At 35.6% G+C, this 19423-nt stretch overlaps 2 protein-coding genes across 4 annotated transcripts in view; both read right to left on the bottom strand.

Annotated features, from left to right (window-relative positions):
* Positions 1 to 2672: 2672 nt before the first annotated feature.
* On the bottom strand, positions 2673 to 8986 carry LOC137923841 (uncharacterized). The gene is made up of 5 exons (XM_068767120.1): positions 8925 to 8986; positions 8057 to 8126; positions 5888 to 5993; positions 4444 to 4647; positions 2673 to 2884 (listed from the first exon to the last, which is right to left on the bottom strand). Exons 1-5 carry the CDS (start codon positions 8984 to 8986, stop codon positions 2673 to 2675), a joined length of 654 nt encoding a protein of 217 aa, XP_068623221.1.
* A 3658-nt stretch (positions 8987 to 12644) lies between these two features.
* Positions 12645 to 19423, bottom strand: part of Ndf (Nucleosome-destabilizing factor) — a 92040-nt gene continuing 85261 nt past the window's right edge. For 2 of the 3 annotated variants that reach the window (XM_068767091.1, XM_068767089.1), the window contains exons 9-12: positions 17562 to 17705; positions 16663 to 16789; positions 15552 to 15731; positions 12645 to 14409 (exon numbers count right to left, since the gene is read on the bottom strand). In XM_068767091.1, coding sequence (XP_068623192.1) covers positions 14210 to 14409; positions 15552 to 15731; positions 16663 to 16789; positions 17562 to 17705 — 651 coding nt within the window. In that variant the 3' untranslated portion in view covers positions 12645 to 14209. The remainder of the gene's footprint in view (positions 14410 to 15551; positions 15732 to 16662; positions 16790 to 17561; positions 17706 to 19423) is intronic. The other variant, XM_068767090.1, reaches the window with a different exon arrangement.

Consider the following 19423-nt stretch of genomic DNA (forward strand, 5'->3'; position numbering starts at 1 on the left):
TTATTTCTATATGACATTTATTTTTATATACCTATTTATTTCTTTACCCGACTTTAATTTGATTTATTTTTATTACGCTATTGATTATAATTTTTGCATACAGCAAGAAAATGTGGCGATATCCTTGGTCCCTAATAAGGCTGCCCCCGCCGTTCATTTGGACTCCTAATTCTATTTCCAGATCCCAAAAATATGGGACAGTCTGATCCACTACCGAGTTGTTAACTGTTGCAAGCTTCCACATCTTCTTTGAACTCATGGCGAGCTATATATAAAATTGTTTGAGGTAGCTCCAAAGTTAATCCATAATAAAAATTGTATAATTATTCAAACACATTTTTAAAGAAATAGAAAATGATTTCCTGACACAAAAGATTCTTTGTAACTAAGGCAATAATGTTTGCGAATTTAAAACGTATTAAGACGATGGCAAACACTTCGTCGTCAGATATCTGTATCATTTACTTACTGATCCATGTTTACTCAATTTTCTTAAAAGTTCAATTTCCATGAATGACTTTATTTATCTTGAAGTGATGTTATAACATACAGTAAAAATATATCGATATCGATTAAGTTCGAACAAGATTGTGGTAATTTTATTAAATAATAAGTAAAAGAGTAACTGTGAAGCCACAAAGGGCTTTCCAAACTCCATAATAGTTTACAAACTTAAATACTTTTGGCATTACGTAAAAACTTACGGATTTTGACTTCTTGAGGCGTTCATCGTCAGTTGTTTAGTTTTATATACAATTACTGACACATTTAATATATATATATATATATATATATATATATATATATATATATATATATATATATACATATATATATATATATTTATATATATATATATATTAGTGTTGCGCATATTTTGGTGACATATGTATGTATATGTATATATATATCACACGTATATCACATAACCTCGATATCAATTGTTTATTTTTGTTGTTCTTTTTAGTTATTATCTATGGTGTACGAAAAAAGTTTAAATAAAATAAACAAAAAAATATAACATAGATAGAAATCTAATCGTTTCTTAATAGTACTGCAAATGTTGTATATATATTTTAAACCTTATAACGCATTTCAAGTGTTAACAATGATCCAAGATTGTTTAATAGACATATATTTTGCTATATCATAATAATATTCTCCAGAGTTTTATCAACACGGAATAAAATCGCCACGTCAGATTATAAATGTGTCTAGTCACTTATGTAGAAAATATGTTAGATAACAAAGTTACCTATTTATTGTTATAGCTAATTTTCTATAAACAATATCAAAAAAGATTTGTTTTATTAGTATCGATATTGTAACGCATGTAACATCACTAAATAAAGTACGACAAAGGTCCGGAGTCCCTTGTGCGTTTGTCTGGCGTGAAGCCAACTGCATATCACTTTGGTCCCATTTTTATTGGACAAGACTCATCTTTGTCTTGATCCAAACGACCCGATCTTTCCGTACTTTCTCATGTATGTACCTACAGATGTCTCTGGAACTTAACGGTCTTTTGTTCGCTGGAAATTTGAGAAGGCGGCCATTTGCAGCCGTTTCGCATCACACTACTAATTAGAAACGTGTTTAATGTAATCAACAAGGTATATAAAACATTCAGACAACAGATGACGCAATTTTATTAAACCGCGTGCATAAACATTGTTTATTATTTCCCGTAAATTTTTACGCACAAATATAATTATCTTTCGCGTACAGAATATATATTTGAACAATACAAGGAAGACATTTTATCTGATATCGGCAAAACTGAAACATAATTTTTAAGACCATTACTGAGAATATGTTTCCTAAATATATTAAAATTAAAAATAAAATCAAATGAAACCACTGACATTGATTTATATGTATGTTTCAAAATAAAAAAAAACAACATGAAAACTTGAGAAGATCCGAGTAAATAAAAATATCTCTATTCAAGTAGCCTTTTACACGCGCTTTTCTTTCCTAGATTATTTTAAAACTAACATGTTTTTTTGTAATTACTGTTTTTCGCCAATAACAATTTTAAAGAGTGTATACTTAATTTTTCAAACAAGAACACCACACCACCTTACACTGCTACAAGAATCTTATTAAGGAAATCGCTTTTTTATAAAAAAAAGATCTTGATATAACAGCCAGTTTTTCTGCAGGGCGTGCCTGGAAGAGAACGTGACTGCTGCCCATGATCTTCGTCATTTCCCACAGCCAAAGCAGGCCTCTGGTTTTTCCAGCATGAGTTCAATATGTGACTTCAGTTCTACCAATTATTCTTTAATGTTTTTTATTCTGAAAACCGCTTAATGCGGCGAAGGTGGCTTATGTCAAAGTCCTCGGCGATAACAACATACTTTAGGCAATTGATATAAGATTTCTTTATTTCTTTTACTTTTTTATCAGTCCATTTGACGGCATTTTGATATCTATTGAAATCGTTTTATTGTGTATGTACTCATTAGATTCGCGAAAAAATTTCAAGAAAAAATTTAGCCGTGAATATAGGAACTGGATCGTATTTGTTTAATTAGCGAATAGTAGAAACGCGAATAAATAGCTTTTTCTGTATAATAACAACAAATTATATTACACTTTTATTTCATTAGACATGATAGGTTTGATCAATAAAACAGGCCATTGATGTATTGTATGTTTATTGCATGTCAGTATAGCCTCTCGTCTTCGAAGGGCACGATGTCGAGCTCCGGCTGGCGGACGCCCTCCGGCGGCAGGCCCCAGCGCGCGCGGCACCCGTTGTGTGCGTAGTAGCGTGGGATCCTATCGTCGCGCACCAGTTCGTACGCCAACCGGGCTATGCTCTCCTGGTACTCGCTTTTGCCCGTGTTGTAGAGACAGGGACGCACATACCCTAGTACTGGAAGCACAGAAGATAGAGTCATCAACGTTACAAGTTAAAAGTGAACAGAACATTGGTTTAGACCAGGGATTCTCAAACTATGGGTCGCGACCCCAAATGGGGTCGCGTAGCAAAATTCGGGGGTCGAGAGATTTTAATGTTAAATATTTATATATACCATTTTATAACATCACTAGAGTTGGCGGAATACAGTGGACTTGCAGCGTCTAGACACTCGCATTTGTTAAAGGTTCAACTAATATAAATACAATTTTATAATTTTTTGTGCAATTTTTATTTTAGATTTTTGTATGTTTCAAAACGAATTCTAAAACTATGTATTTTCATATGTATATTTTATGTTTATTGTTACCTAATAAATAAATCATCAAAAAATATTAATTTATTTTTCTTTCACATTTGTATGGGGTCGTCAAGATACTCGCAATGATAAATGGGGTCGTGAAAGACAAAAGTTTTAGAAGCTCTGGTTTAAACTCATGTTTAAATTCAACAACATTTTATTTGTTCAAGATGTTTGCAGTAACTAAGTTCAAAGGTTGTTTATTACATGATTACTTAATCCACATTAGTAATAACTAAACTACTCTTGGTGGCTTTGGAGAAATATCTCCAAAGCCACCAAGAGTAAGTACAGTAAAGTGTTCAAGGAAAGTACGGTAAGGTAGGTTAAATGCGGTTAGGTGTTCTTTATTTTTTTCTCGTTCAAACCCTACCATGGTTGGACAGGTTCTTTATTTACATTATAATTAATTTCCATTCTCATCGTTTGTCCTTCTCAATGTCTTTTCATATTTTCCTTCCAAACATCGCCAGCAATAAGGCAGTGTGGCGAGGTGTTCAAAGGCAACAATGTTGCTACTCATGACGTACTTACCTTCAAGCGTCCGCCAAACGAAAGCGTGCGTGCAAAACAATTGATACAATTAAATCTGTTTACACAACGCATCCGCCGACTGCAATCGACGCAATCCAGGCGTCAAGTTACACAACCTATTTATACTCTAATACATTATTCTCTCAATATACTTCAATTAAATTTTACCTACTTACTATCAAAAACTATCTCTTGTCAGATCGTAAACATGTTTCAAATTTCATATTTTTTTTCTGTACAAAACAATCTGTGATAAAACTGATTACATAATTATTATTATGTGCGTAGTTCTACTTAAAGACAATTACTATATAACCCAGTATTTCATTTGACATGAGGGAAAGATCTATCGTCGGAAATGCAATTCTTTTACCTTTGCTCTGACGTCTTAGTTTGTTATTATGCTTAAAACTGATTAATTGGGCGGCGTAGAAACGTAAGTAACAGTTTTAAATGACAAGATGTCAGCATCTCTGTCTACGCGTACATTATTTGGCGATTTTAAAACATTTTATCACCCTGAATAATAAATTTTCGTCATTCAGGCAATTTCAAAAATTATTTGATTTCAATAAGGTATACAATACATTGACATTATACTAAAAGCTTTGAAACTAAATCTTTTGTAATGGTGACAAATTTCTGTTCTTAAACCTGCTAATAAACACAAACGACTAACTTCTCAAATGGGTCGGCAATGGTTGCAGCGTCGGTGGTCCAGGTTTATCGTACATATCCCTAGCGACCTTCATCAGCTCGGTGTCCTTCATCGCGAGCTTCGCACCCTGCGGCTCCAGTACCTCCTCTTCTTTCTTCTCTCCCACTTCCTCGATACATGGCCGTAGCTTCTTTACGCGAGGCTTAAATGGTCGCGTTTTAAATTCTGCATAATTTTAAAAGTATGTTCTTTTATTCATTTATCTTTTTTAGTTATAGATGACTTAAAGATTAGGCAGGTTCTCCATTCTGAATGATCATGTTGTGTGAAGAAAACCGTACACTTACTTCATAGGGAATGTTTGTATTGACATTACTACATGGCTGTTTATACACCAATGGAAATAATATTAGGAAGGGTTCTCACATTCACGCAGCGAATGAGTTTTCAAGAGACTGTCTCTTGGATTCAAAAGTAAAACTCGAGTGCATAGAACAGAGAATGTATTTATACCAAACCTTAGAGCATAAACCAATCCCAGAACTAACTATATTTACATAACCAATCACAATCCATACTTTACAACCAATCATACGTTTTGTTTGTGTGAAAGCGACGGAAGCTATCTACGACAAAGAAACCTATATATAACGGTATAAATAAATAACAACGCTACTTCCGCTACTTCCAAAAGCCGAGTAGATAACAATTAGCCAATGTAATACGTCAAGCGACCGTCGTAGATTTTTTTTAGGTTATTAGCTCGCGGATTCCTTATCCGCGAGTTCTGAGTCCGATGAAGCTATAAAAGCCAAAACGGCTATCAGCGTTCAGCAGCAATCGAATATAGTTTAGACAACGCTTCTATTTTTATAACGCCCATTTCCCAAAATCCACATTCAAATCCCTGCAATGATTACAGACCTCTCTTTGAGACAGTCTCCTCTCAACCAAATCCTCCCATAGCAAGTGCTTGTTGCTACTCCCCACGCACATTCCTCAGATTGCATAGAGGCGTCCCATACACGTCCTCGTAGTTCTCTACTCCTTTCATTCACAATCCTTACATGCATCGCCTCTCTTCCTTCGCCATCTTCTTTAATGTCATTTAGTTCTTTATTTTTGTTGTCGGTGTAACATACTCCTGAGGATGCCCCATGGAAGGATGAAACACGTGTTGAGTGAATTAACGGTGGTAGTGTTTCGCGTTGTTTACCGCACGCGCATTTATCAGCGGGCTGGCGGGCGGTGCACTTCATTGCACGACTACTGCTACATAGCGGAAGTAGCTATTTATTAGTCCCTTTCTTAATTAGGATGGACACCCGCGAGGTGTGTATAAATAACTTTATAACTTTATCAATATCAACATTCCGTGATAGCGTTCCGTATGGAACAGTCACGCGAATTACATAAACTCTGCAAGTCTCTATGTAGAGAATACGAAAATATAAGAATAGATAACCTGGTGACAAATGTGAGCAGTAATCGTTGTAATAAGTGGACTGGCCGCGAAGTCGCCTCATCGTCACTTTGATGAATTTCTCTATTTCTTCCTCCGTCCATGCTTTCTATATAACAATAAAATAATCCACTGTTATTTAAATCATAAAACAACGACGCTAGCACTAATTTCACCTGATTTTATTTTTCACATTGCACTTATCTTTAAGAAATTTCGCCCCCATATTACCCAGCTGGATATAAACTTCCTCTAAGATTTCTAATATGACCGCTTGGATGCATCCTGCAACCAACGTCTTACAGGAACCTAACAGTTGGAAGTTCTACGCTGCGTTTGCTGGTCCGTGGTCTTCTGTTCTGCGCAATATGCCCCCCCCCCCTGCTACTTCAACTAGTAAACCCGCTCGTCTATGACAGTTTTATTATTTATGATAATTTAATATTACCATGTTACTATTACTCCCTTAATACCATTTTATTAAGACTTGTGACCGCTAAATCCAGTAAAATATTTATTATGATATCTCAGCTAAAGCTCTCGGAGGTACATCAAAGTTGATTACTGAAGATCTTTGTTTTTTTGTTTCGGGGGGGAGGGAGGATCTTCCGGACTTTCAAGATGCCCCGCCTCTGGGGAGAGGACAGGGGTATGTGGGATTCCTACCCACTAACCCCCCCTCCCGTGGTCGCCCTCTGCGCTATACGGGGGACTGCGGTATCTGCCGGTCAGGGATCGCCACGCGGTCTTTCCATGCGTGTATACGCTACCACGTCGGACCATCGTCCGCCTCAGAGTCGCCGAAGCTAGTGAGAGTTTAGGGCCCCCACCCTAAGCTCCCGCGACTCCGAAGAACCCGTTTATGGTAGGGGAGCACCATTCACCGGAGGATCGTCGCAAGGCGCGTCCCTGCGCTAACGGTTACTGAAGATATCTAGGCTAACCCCATAACTTGTTATTCGAGATGTGATAAAAAATACGGTGAATCAAGTTTCATACAAGAAACTAATTCATTTAAATTAATACGTTCGAAAGTCTGATTAATTGAGATATTCTATGGAAAATTTGAACAAGTTGCAACTTCTTCATCAGCTTCTACAGCTAGAAGAGTGAGGTTATATTCGCTGTATTTATCACGCATCGTGAATTTAAAACATCGCTTTTACATAAAATATTGTTTTAAGTTGCAAAATAATCCCAAAGAAGCTAATGATATGTTAAAATTAGTGTATGGTGATATTTGAGATGTGGTGATTTTGAAAACTGTTCAAAAGTGGTATGAACGATACAAAGGGAGGAATTAATCGCTTGAGGATGGGATCATTCGACCTTAAAAACTGTCTAAATCGTGTAAAAAGTAGCAAAAATACTTCGATCAAACAGGTGATTGACGATTTGAGAGCATGCCGAGGAACTAAACATCTCATATTTACCCGTACTAAGAATATTACCCGTTGATTTGCAAATGAGACGAGTCAGTGCGGAATTCGTTCCAAGATATCGCTACCGATTCCTGACTTTTTGGCAAAAAATAAATATAGCTGTCTGTCCACACCCGGCTGAATCAACGTTGTGATAAGTGCATCGCTAGCCAAGGAGAGTACTTTGAAGGAGATTCATTTAAATTAAATATAAACTTAATATCGTTTGCAATCAAATTAGTCTCCACAATTTTTTGGATCAAAACCTCATACATTTCTCATTTCTCCTACTTCATAATAGAAGTAACTATTCTGTGTGCAACTGTGTACAGTATTATAATATGTATGTATGTCATGTAATGTCTCTGAATTATCATGGTGAAGTAAGAAAAAGACCATTATTTTGCCAAACAAAGAGTCACTAATCGGTGTAACATAACTCTTGAAGATGCCCCGTGGAGGGGTGAAACACGTGTTAAGTGATTTCACGGTGGCAGTTGTGTAATTCGCATTATTTGCCGCACACGCATTTGTCAGCGGGCTGGCGGGTGGTGCACTTTGTTGCATGACTACCACTGCATGTGCGCAAGTGGCTAAATATTGATCCTTTTCTGACTTAGAATGGACTTCCGCAAGGTAACGCCTGATTCCATTAAATATCATAGTGAACGTGAACTGTCACCAGATGATCATATTGTGCGACTCCCTTTTGTACAAAATTTAGAACTATTTTTATTATAGTGAAACTAACATCTTCTGTGCCCTTTTTCGGATCCAGCCATTGGCCTTCCAGTTTTGCCCATCGATTCTCTGGGCGACACCTAAAAGAACAAGACATTTATTGTAAATAAAAAATATTTAGGAGACTGTCTCTTGGAGTGTAAAGTAAAACTCGAATGCAGAAACAGAAGTAATTATAACAAATCTTAAAGCTGCTATACCTAGAAATAACTTTATTCAATTGCAACCAATTACAATTCTTACTTTACAACCAATCACACGTGTCGTTTGTGTGAGAGCAACGCAAGATTTGCAACAGAGAAAAGTGTAAATAACGATACATATAAATAAGAACGCTATCTATTCTCGGTTCTCCTGAGGACCACACTGCCGTCCCAAGCCACACAACATCGACACATCTACTCGAGTAGAGTGGTTTACTATGTTCGAACGTTATCATGCAACTGGAATACGTCTGTCTAGCAATTATTTCATATTTAAGTTCACTGTCACATCCGCTCCGTGAACTCAATTAGCTCAGGAAGCTTTACAGCTTCTTGAACCTTCCTTTTACAAGCCTCCGGGCTAAAAGCATCAACTTCAACCGAAAATAAGTAGTTTTGTACCAAGCAATAATCTATGAAGTCGGTTGTTGTCGCTATAAATATATTGAATAATATATTTTGCAGGCGAACTGTTTTCAATTAAAAGTATTTATTTACTAAGTATATTACAAATGATGTACTCTTAGACGTGACTGCGTTAAGTACTGCTTCTGTCCTTTTTAAATCGAAATAAGTTCAAGACTGTGTTGTATAAAGATAGAAATAAGGGTCATGAAGATATTTAAATTAATCAGTGACTTTTAAATGTAAAATATAAACGTAAGTTTTACTTACATTTTAGTTTTTCTAATAGGATGTTGACGGTATTCATCGAAATATTCAGTTAAGAACGACATATTTAAAATTTACGATTAAATTTACTCAAATAATTTAGTTAAATTGTGTTAAACCGACAGAAAAACGAATTGACAGGACTACATAAGAAAATAATACACGTAATAGAAACTTATTGATTTAAATGTCACTATACTTTTTTTAGAAATGAATAAGGCAAAGGTATTCGTGGGATTGTATTGCAAATCCACCATTACGACTGGCTTTTTTCTAATTTGCCTGAGAACTTTACTTTCATGAACTTTCGAGTTATTGCGGCTTTGCATGTCGTGTGAGGGCTGGGGTTGTAAACATTTTTCATTCAACCTCCGTATAAATTAAATAAATTTGAATGTATTGAATACTCCTCCATCCTTAACCTTTAGGAGAAGAGAAACACAGATATCTATATACCTACTAGAATAGGCTATTACAAGCACTTTCGTCAATCAACGTAAATTCTCGCCATTGTTGTCCCTACAGTGGAATATTGGTTTTAAATCTTTTCAGTAGCAGATTCTTAAATTGACTTTGGAATTTTATTGCATGTACGTATACCTTGTGCGTTAAACGATTTATTTAATTTGTGATGACGAAAACTAGAAATATACATGTTATTCTTATTCCTTGTATCAACACCGTGTTTATATTTATCACTATTTTATAAATAATTGTGGACTTTTTTGCGGACAAACAAAACATTGTTATAGATATATTATGACGCAATCGTAAGAATACCAGGTTTATTAAAAACTTCTCACAAAGAATCCCGAGGTTAACCGCAATAAATGGACCGCATAGCTCTTTTTTGGAATTTAAATATTGACTCAATATTGACAGTACCTGCTAGGATAATACGCTATGTACTTATATACGTGGCCAAAATAAGTAAAACTGGCTATCTAAGAAAAGGATTAATTTATTGCTACTTCCGCTATGCAGCAGTAGTCGTGCAATAAAGTGCACCGCCCGTCCGCCCGCTGATAAATGCGCGTGCGGTAAACAATGCAGAACACAATTATCACCATTAATCTACTCTACACGTGTTTTACCCCTCCACGGGGCATCCTCAAGATACAGATGATTGTACTTCATTGCACGACTACTGCTGCATAGCGGAAGTAGCTATATATTAGTCCCTTTCTTAGTTAGGATGAAATTCCGCGAGGTAACGCCTGAATCTATTAGATAAAACTGGCTATATCAGTAAATACTGTGGCGACTTTCTTGCCTCTTAATATTGAACATTTAATATTCGAAGTTTTTTTACACCAATTATATCAAAGCAGAAGACAATATCCCATACATACCGTAGTCATAAAATATAGTTGTAAAAGGAATAAATGAAAAATAATTTCACACGTCTAAGCCATAAGTTGAATACCCCTGTCTCATGAACCTCGTTAAGACCGTCCGACCTCAGCGACGTCTCACATATATCTCGCCTGCCGTCGCGACCCGCCGCGGATCGCGGAGTATTTTTAGACAAACCACTAATTCGTCGTAAATCTCATCGCATTCGTCTCCGAAGGCCACGCTCGTTAATATGCAACGCCAATGCTCCAAGGCTACCAATATTTATCGATTTAACTGCAAATTATAAACGTTTCTTGTTCATATGCGGCAACCAACCATCTTACGTAAATATTTTCGTGTAGGTTTTTGTATAGATTATTATTACATCTGGCTGTCTCACGCCTGCTTAGCTTGCAATAAAATATAGATACATATTAAAATATTACCATGCCTAATTGTCTGCCCAATCAAAGATCTTCGAAATTTCGTAAAATCTGTTTTGTTATTATTATAAAAATGTATAAGAGAAGCTAGACCCTCTAAGAAATATATGATATTTATATACGTATTTAATTAGTTCAATCTTAAACATATTAGCTATGTAATTAATTGCGAAACTATGTCTGGAGATATATTAGGAAATAGTGCGTAAAAGATCACTTTTTACATTATTAAAAACTGTTTATCGCTCGCTCAGCGAACTCAATCAATGCCGCCTCAAACCTTCCGCAAGTAGAATTTTGTAGTTTTAGCTGAATTTCTCATCTGAATTCTACTCAGGGAAACGAATATTCCTATTAAATTTCCAGTCTCTAAATCTTACAGATCTAGAGATATCGTAATGAGTCATAATTGGAGATCTGTCATTGTCAGTATATATAAAAACTTTTTTTAATATTATATATTTTTCATAATTTACAGTAATACATATTATTCTACTTATGTTATATTGTTCCATTAAATAATATTTAGTAAAACAATCTAATAATAAAATAGTAAGTGTGACCTTCATGCCCATTTAATTTTGAACGTTCCCAAACGTATAACTGAATTCGACATCCCTAGAGCCCCTAACGTCACTCTTTCGCGCGCTACTTGATGACACATGACCCGCTTTGGAAAAATCGATCTGTTCATATTTCACAACAATGTATCAATCAATTGTCTTATTTCATTACAATGTAGTGTACAACCTCAATGCTGGCCACTACGGTCACGACATTTTTATGTCAAATCATTCTTGGGCTTTCGAATTTCGAACGCCGATTTGAATTCGAACGCCATCAGTAATGTGTTCGCTGCCGTTGCGTTACGCTCGTGTAAATTGTAAATACTCTTTGTGAATATGTGAATGCACCTTCGATCACTCTAGGCCATCATCTTTCTCGCCAACATGCTACGTGGTAAATCACTTACAATCAATAAACGCGTACATTTATTTGATGAAAGATCAGATACGTGCTCGTATAACATCAAAGCAGGGAACAATATCCCAGAGTAAGCAATGTTGAGTTAGTAATGGTTATGCATATAGATCAAACCGAACACACGGTGAATATTTCGTAATGCGAGACGGAGTCTTTAAAAAATAGTATAATTATCATCATTATTTTAGCTGTAATGTGTCCATAGCTGAACATAGGTCTCCCATATATATTCCCAATAGAACTGGTTGAAAGAGCATTGCATGCAGCATCGTCCGCTATTAACAAAATCGTCTATTCACCACGTGAACGGACCTCTTTGCTTGCAGTACCGTGGTCTATTTATTATTTTTGAAACAATTGATTTTTAATAGGGTATTGATGGTACTATTACTTTATATCAAATTAGCAATACATTTATCACCTTAAAATTTTTACAACTTTAACCAATCTCCCTGTATATAGCCTGAAACGGGCAGCCCAAGTTAGCCCCAACGCACTCGTACTGCAGCCTTCAGTAAAATCTTAAATCAGTCCCAATCAAGTCTTACCAATATACCATCGTTCATCGCGGTACCGTATGTATGATGGCCGATTTGGCTTTAAGGTTCTAGAGTGATGACCATCTACCAGCAATCGTAATGTAGAATGATCACCTGCAAGGTGTACAGACAATAATGTTTAGGTCTTCAGAAAACGCTGGATGCAGACCGTTATATGTGTAACCACTTCCCTCTTGGTTCATGTTCTGCAGTCTCTTGTCGTAGAGTAGACACATATTTTGTGAATAATTTTATAAGAAATATTTACTGAAGATACAAACATGTATTTATAAGTTTTGTTATGGGTATAAATAAAAATATCGACGGCACAAAGAAAGCATTTCGCCATCTTGTTAAAGGTACATAGAAAACAAATAAAATAGACAGGAATGATTCAAAATATTTTAATTTTAGTACTTTCATATATATTAACAATGTTATAGTTGTCGTATTACACAATACTTCATCCAAAGATATATAACAAATAACAGGAATTTACGGAAAAATATATCAGAACTACATAAACAAGTAGAAAGGAACAGGATATTTTTTAACATAATTCGAGATTACCGACATAATAGTAAACTTTGGATGTCTGTTACATTAATTAAATCATAGAAAAAAAAAGTTCACTTACCTCTACCGCAACTTAAACTATACGATCTTAAGTTAACGACATTATTTAATAAACGTCAAATATTTATAATAAAAAAAAGATGTCAAAACATCCGACCGAATCAGGAACTGTCGGATGCGAACTAATAGTAAATTATTATAAGGGATGCCACCACTGCTTACCGGGGTTGTCAGAATTCATCAATCTATACAACCAAACCTGTTAGGCGGCCATTTTGATTTCATCTTGCTATCCGCCATTTTGTCTGCCACACTTCAAAACGGCTTATACAAATAGACATAATAAAATCATAGATTTTCTTAATTTTTAAATATCGATGTACACTTTTACATTGTTATCATCAAATACATATTGATTTGTTTGTTATGCAGACTCGTTTTCGTAATAATTTTGATTACTGCTTTTCCTGTGTTAAAGTAATAAATTGATGTTACTAAGTCTATACTTATTTGTTATTCCCGTGGAAAATGGAAAATTATATTACCGGTAATTAGCTCGTTGCACAAAAGCGTGCAACACATAAAACTTTCTGTGGCTGATGGTTCACTTCGAACTTCAGTCACGAGGAAACAACTTATAAGAAGAAGGATAAGCTCGTAAATGAGATTATGAAGCAGCAGTTCATCTATTGAGAACATTTTCCTTTACATGATTTAGAAATACATACTCATGAAAAATGAAATCTTTTTACATATAATCGGTATAAACAAAAAAGTATATTTTGAACATATAATTAGTCAGAATTAATTATCTAGCTACTATTTAAGTTGATTACAATAATCAGAATTACACACATGAAACACTGTTTTAGTTGTCGAACCGTCTTTATTTCGACTCCTATACGGTTTACATTTATAAAAATATGATATATATATAGACAAAATCATACAACAATAGCATTCTGTATATATATGTATACAGAATGCCATTATTGCCCGCATTCCTGATGACATATAATACACATAATTTCGGGCAAAATGTGATTGATTATTAATTTCCTTTACATTACAAATTGTTCACGAACACCAACTTATACCGAGAACTTAATTCTATGAAAACGAGGCGATACATATCTACAATTATTATAAAAAAATATTTAAGCATTTAATATTAAATTGGTACGTTGTATTTCATTTGTTTGTGAATTATAACGATCGTTCATAGACAACTAACATTTACCCTCATAACGTCAAGTATTATATATAATGTATGTAACATATACATATATAAATCAGTAGATATTACAGTTAGACTGCGAATCCATTTGTGCTGCAGGGAGGTTGTCAATATTTATATGATCCGATCCCCGTGGCTAAAAGTGAGACATCCCTTGTCGACGTCACATGATCAGAACCTTGCGCGGATGTAGACGGCGGCCACGTCGTGGTTGGCGTAGCCCAACCGCTTGGCGTGCTTGAAGATTTCGTTGGTGGTGGCCGTCAGTGGAAGGGACTGTTCCAACGCATCTCCCAAACCTAACGCCAGCTTCAGGTCCTTCTGCATGTGAGTTAGCGGCTGGTGAGTGGAATATGACGACTCGATCATTGCTACGAAAGATATAAGTATTAAATTTAAATGATTTCTATTATAACCTTACTTCATAATTTAACAAAAATCTATAAAATATGTTCGGTTTTATTTAGTCTTGTATCTTCTCTCTAATGGTCTAGTTCTCTTATATTTTGTAAATGCCTCAAAGAGCTAAAACCTTCTTGAGATTTATTGGAAGCAATGGTGTTATCTCACATGTACATATTAACTTTACTGTAGTGAAAATTAGTGAACAGAATAGAATAAATAAATATTGTTTACATAAGAGTGAGATAAAAGAATGTAAAATAACAGGACACTGTTCGGTCAAGCATCTTCTAAGCTAGCAACCTCTGTCTATTGTACTTTCACCATTTTTATAATCCATTACTAACCAATTTAATATCTTCATTTTAAATTGTACCAAACATGCTAATTTTAGAAGAATTTTAATACGAAAAAACATACATATTTTCATTATTAATTCTAATGTGTATTGTTAGTGTGTTTTGTTTACAATGCGTTTTTTTTTCCGTTTTTTGAGCGCAGACAGTTGGTAGTGTTGCCGCTATTTGATACAGATCTTGCTTCTCCCAGTTGCGATATATCACGACAACGTTTTATTATTATTTACATTTTTTCTTATGAATAAATACAGTTAAAATGTATACATATAAACAATGTAATTTATGACTTTTACTAAATTATACATTCACTTATACATTATTTTAATCGAATCAGTTGCCCAAGTGCTATAAACCGTTAAATATCTTGAAGTTTAAGACAATGTCCAGGACACCTCGTGAAAAGATTCCGCAGTAGATTTTTTCTTGACGTTCGGTAACCTGAACGGTAGTATATCGAGGTTTTCGCAAAAGGTCACATAGTTACATCTATTGATTTGAATCAAGAACAGTGCCTACTGTGAGCTTAGCATCTTAATTTTATTTTTAATGGCAGTGTTAGATTTGTAGATAAACGGATTGATTGGTCAAATTACAGGTATCGAACAATCGCGGCACCCTAATTCACACATGTCAAAATAAAGGACAATAAAATCATATACCAATATGACAGGTTAATATGACTTAATGAATGTAATGACTGGATTAGTGCGCGAGGTGTGAATGTGCGTGTGTGTGCGTGTTTGTGTGTGTACCTCTGCCTTTGAGGATGAGGTGCGGCGAGGCGAGCGGCGTGAGGGCCAGCACGTCCAGGAGGTCGGCCTGGCTGAGGCCTGCGCGGTCAGCCAGCGCGAGACCCTCCGCCAGCGCGGCCAGAGACACGCCGCCCACCACCTGCAGCACCGCGTTCATCTTCGACGCGTTACCGATGTCGCCTGAGGACAATTCGTCGCCATCTTCAACATCTCATTTCAACAGACTCAAGATTACTTAGAATATATAACAATGTATTTATTTAGGGATTACTATTATATGTAAGATGGATATAGCACGTATGTGTGCATGCACATATGCAGTACTCCATAGATGGCGCAATAAACAGTGGCGGTCTATAAGGACAATGAATATATATAGTGTCGTTTTTAAGTTAAATTTGTCCTCGTTAATATTTGTAGAAATTATTAAAAGAGAAGCAAATTCTAGACTTTTATTGCCGTTTTTTATCTACAGGTAAGCTAGCGTACATTATAATATAGTTAGAAACTAATGTAAGAGTTAAATTAAAACTGTTTTACAAATCACCGCCATCTATATTAAATTCTACAATATTCAATTCTACGTTACATTAACCAGCAAAAAAATTTTCGAACTGCCACTTGAACCTTCATATTTAACCAGGCACCTGCCAACTCACTAACCCAAAACAATTTTCTGGTTAATAGTAGACGGATTTCGAGACTTTCGAGCGTAACAGTATTATCTTGCAGGTGTTTAAATATTATTTTGAACTAAATTATTTTTCTTTGTGCTTTTAAATTTAGTTTTTCTTTTTTTTAATTTAGTGGTATCTTGTTAGTTTGCTTATAACGCACTAACAATGTCCAATTTTAAATGTTACTGTTCGTGCGACCACTTTTTCATCACTACCCATATTGCCACCCCCTGCCTGAGCATCAGAACAATAAGAGGGTGTTTTAAGTATAAATGGTGAGGCAATTATTGTAGTGTCCTTCGTTATTTACAAGAAACATTCCGCAAGTATATACACAAAACGGCTGTCAAAAAGTATTCTTTAGTTTTTACGAAAATATGTATACGAGTATGCATGCGGGTGTGTGCTACATAAAAATTGGAGCCGTGCACTACTACCAAGGTAAAAGGAGTTCTTGCTCATGGCCTTGAAGCAGGACTGGCAGTCGTCGAACAGCGAACGGTCGCCCGCCGCCAGGATGATCAGCGTGCCCTCCTCCGCCTGTGTCTTGGACCCTTGAATCTGCAACAGCACCACCGCTTAGATTATCAACCAGAACAAGAAACAAAATTACAATTATTTAAAATTCTAAATAAATAATTTTTTTCCCTAAGTTGGTAGGACTGTTTATAACACGCCGATCATTAAGCATGGTTATGGAGCCCGCCAAGCATTTCTAAAATTAAATGAATTTATCGACTTTCTCCCATAAATATTTGGTTATATAAAATAAATACCAATAAAATGGTGGTACATACTAAACCGAAACCATTAGTTGAAAGTAGAATGATGCTTACTTATCGTATATGTATGCTAGTATTGAAAAAACGGTTCCAAATCTTTCATTAAAATTTTCAAGTATATTCGTTTTCCCGTTCTTTTTTATTATTATTTTGCATTAAAATTTGTACATTTTCATATTCTAATGTTTATTAAAAAATAAAGTTTGGTAAATTATTTAATGTGTTAAATTATATGCTTACGCTTTAAAAAGCTTAAAAAAAATAAAATTTAAATTGGCCCGTTGATTAAAAAAGTTGCTCACCCTTGGTCTATAACATTTGCTAAACGTCTTTTTGTCAAAAGTTAGAACATCATTTGGCTAAGTACAAATTATTTTAAATTACGTTTGTCACTGCATTGCAAAAATTATAAAAAAATGTAATTTTGGTATGTCCCGCATATATTTTCATATCCATGTAGTTAAAAGCTGTTATTTCAACATTACAAACAAACACTTCAATATTATTTATATATAAGTTCATAATATGAAGAAAAAGATCGTATGAGAGACCTGAGCTTCCAGATATCTGCCGCCCTTGCCGCCGATGGCCTCGACGATGTCGTGCGACGTGTCCGCGTCGATGGACGTCATCTCCACGTAGCCCTTGCCCTCCAGCGACGGGCAGTGCAGCACGCCGCAGTTGCCGAACACCATCTGAAAACATCACCTGCTGATTCAATACTCCTGAATTAAGATTGCCAACTCCTTTTTCTCAATCAATATCATTTAAGCCGTAAGTGACTGCTATGGGCCATATGCCTCCCAGAAAATGTTCCAAAAAGATCGCTCGGAAGCGTGCATCGGTAGACTTTGACAAGGTCGTCTGTCTACCTTGTGGGTTCATGCCCTGCGCTGCAGTAACCGTTCCGTGGTCTCCACTCCAAAACCTTAACCCTTTGCGAGCCGATCGCTCTTTACCGTTTCGTTTCGGCAAGTCCGATGAAAGGCGATGTCGAGTCACATTTGACATCAGATCGCAGTGTTAAAACACGGTTATCATCCGTTCTGCGCGCTATATTGCCTGCCTATTGCCTATTACTACTTGAACCAGCCAATTCGAATTCCTTAAGAAACTTTTGAGCATAGTTGATAGAATTCAGTCAATGCTTTTCGCAAGCAAATGCGATATCAAATGAATAACTTTATATCTGTTGTATAATCTGTTCAAATTATAAAGTCGAGTTCGCAGTGACCATTTAAAGTCATTTTTGCGACCGCATAATTTTACATCATGTTAATTCGGTTAGTACATTATCTACAAATATTTAAAAAAAGCTGACCTTATTATTTACAATATATACATGAATGCCAAGAATTTTTCGCCTTATTCATTCATTCATATCATTATCTACTTTGGATCATTTACAGTGACCACTTGCGAACGTCATGAAAAAAATGCCAGAAAAGATTATCAGATCAAGCTATTCTGTTGCTATTTGCTTCCTTCAAATTAAAGCTGCTACGAGGATTTGAAAAGCGTTAACCGAAAATAAACTCAGTCTCGTTTTTATCACCAATTTCACAAAAATCCAGGGTGCATTTCTTGGTTATCCTTCCTTGTTTATCCTGGAGGTTATTCTCTAGCTTTGTTACAAATCCATTTCACTGTCATAGAAATTTATAGCATAGCAATTCATAGACTTCATACTGGACTGCATTTTACAGTTGTAGGACATAGCGCGCAAAACAGAGTGCCGCTGGAGCCTTAAGATTTTGGAGCGTACCACGGACCGGTTGGCGTAGTGTGGGGTCCACCACAGATAAGACACCTTAAGACCTCATTACAGTCGATGCTTGATGTATGTCGCCTCCAACCGGTACAATTGTTTTTTTTTTATGTCCCCGCTATTGGGAGCCTCTCGTACCCCCTATCTGGTGTGGGACAGGGACTTTTTGTTTTAATTCATTCAGTTTTTCACAATCTTTTTTATTTTCTTACTCTTCATTTATACATCTTAAGATCTTTCATTCGGTTTTCTTCCACATTTCTTCTTTCATTCTCTTTCGCTCTGTGACCTTTCATTCCTCTCTCGTTACACATTAACATTTTGTAATTTTATTTCTGTTTATTTATATTGTTTTTTCGCTTCACATTAATATCACATTATATCACATTTCTTATTTTCTATTTACATTTGTATTAATTTACAATTGTAATATTCTGTGGGATACCTATGTCCAGCACATTGTACAGTTGTATTAACATATTTTTAAACTCTACTTGAGCCAATAATTCTTAAGGTACATTAAGTTGCGACAGCGATACGATGTTACAGTGTGTAGCTAGCAAAGGTCGCCACGCTCAACCACCGTGACGCCGTGTTGAACAACTCGCCGCACAGCTCTAACCTTTAGCTTGCTACTAAATAAAG

This window comes from Battus philenor, unplaced genomic scaffold (genome assembly GCF_028537555.1).
Source record: "Battus philenor isolate CCGP_79_NKW_IND1 unplaced genomic scaffold, ilBatPhil1.0.hap1 SCAF_22, whole genome shotgun sequence".
Lineage (NCBI taxonomy): Eukaryota > Metazoa > Arthropoda > Insecta > Lepidoptera > Papilionidae > Battus > Battus philenor.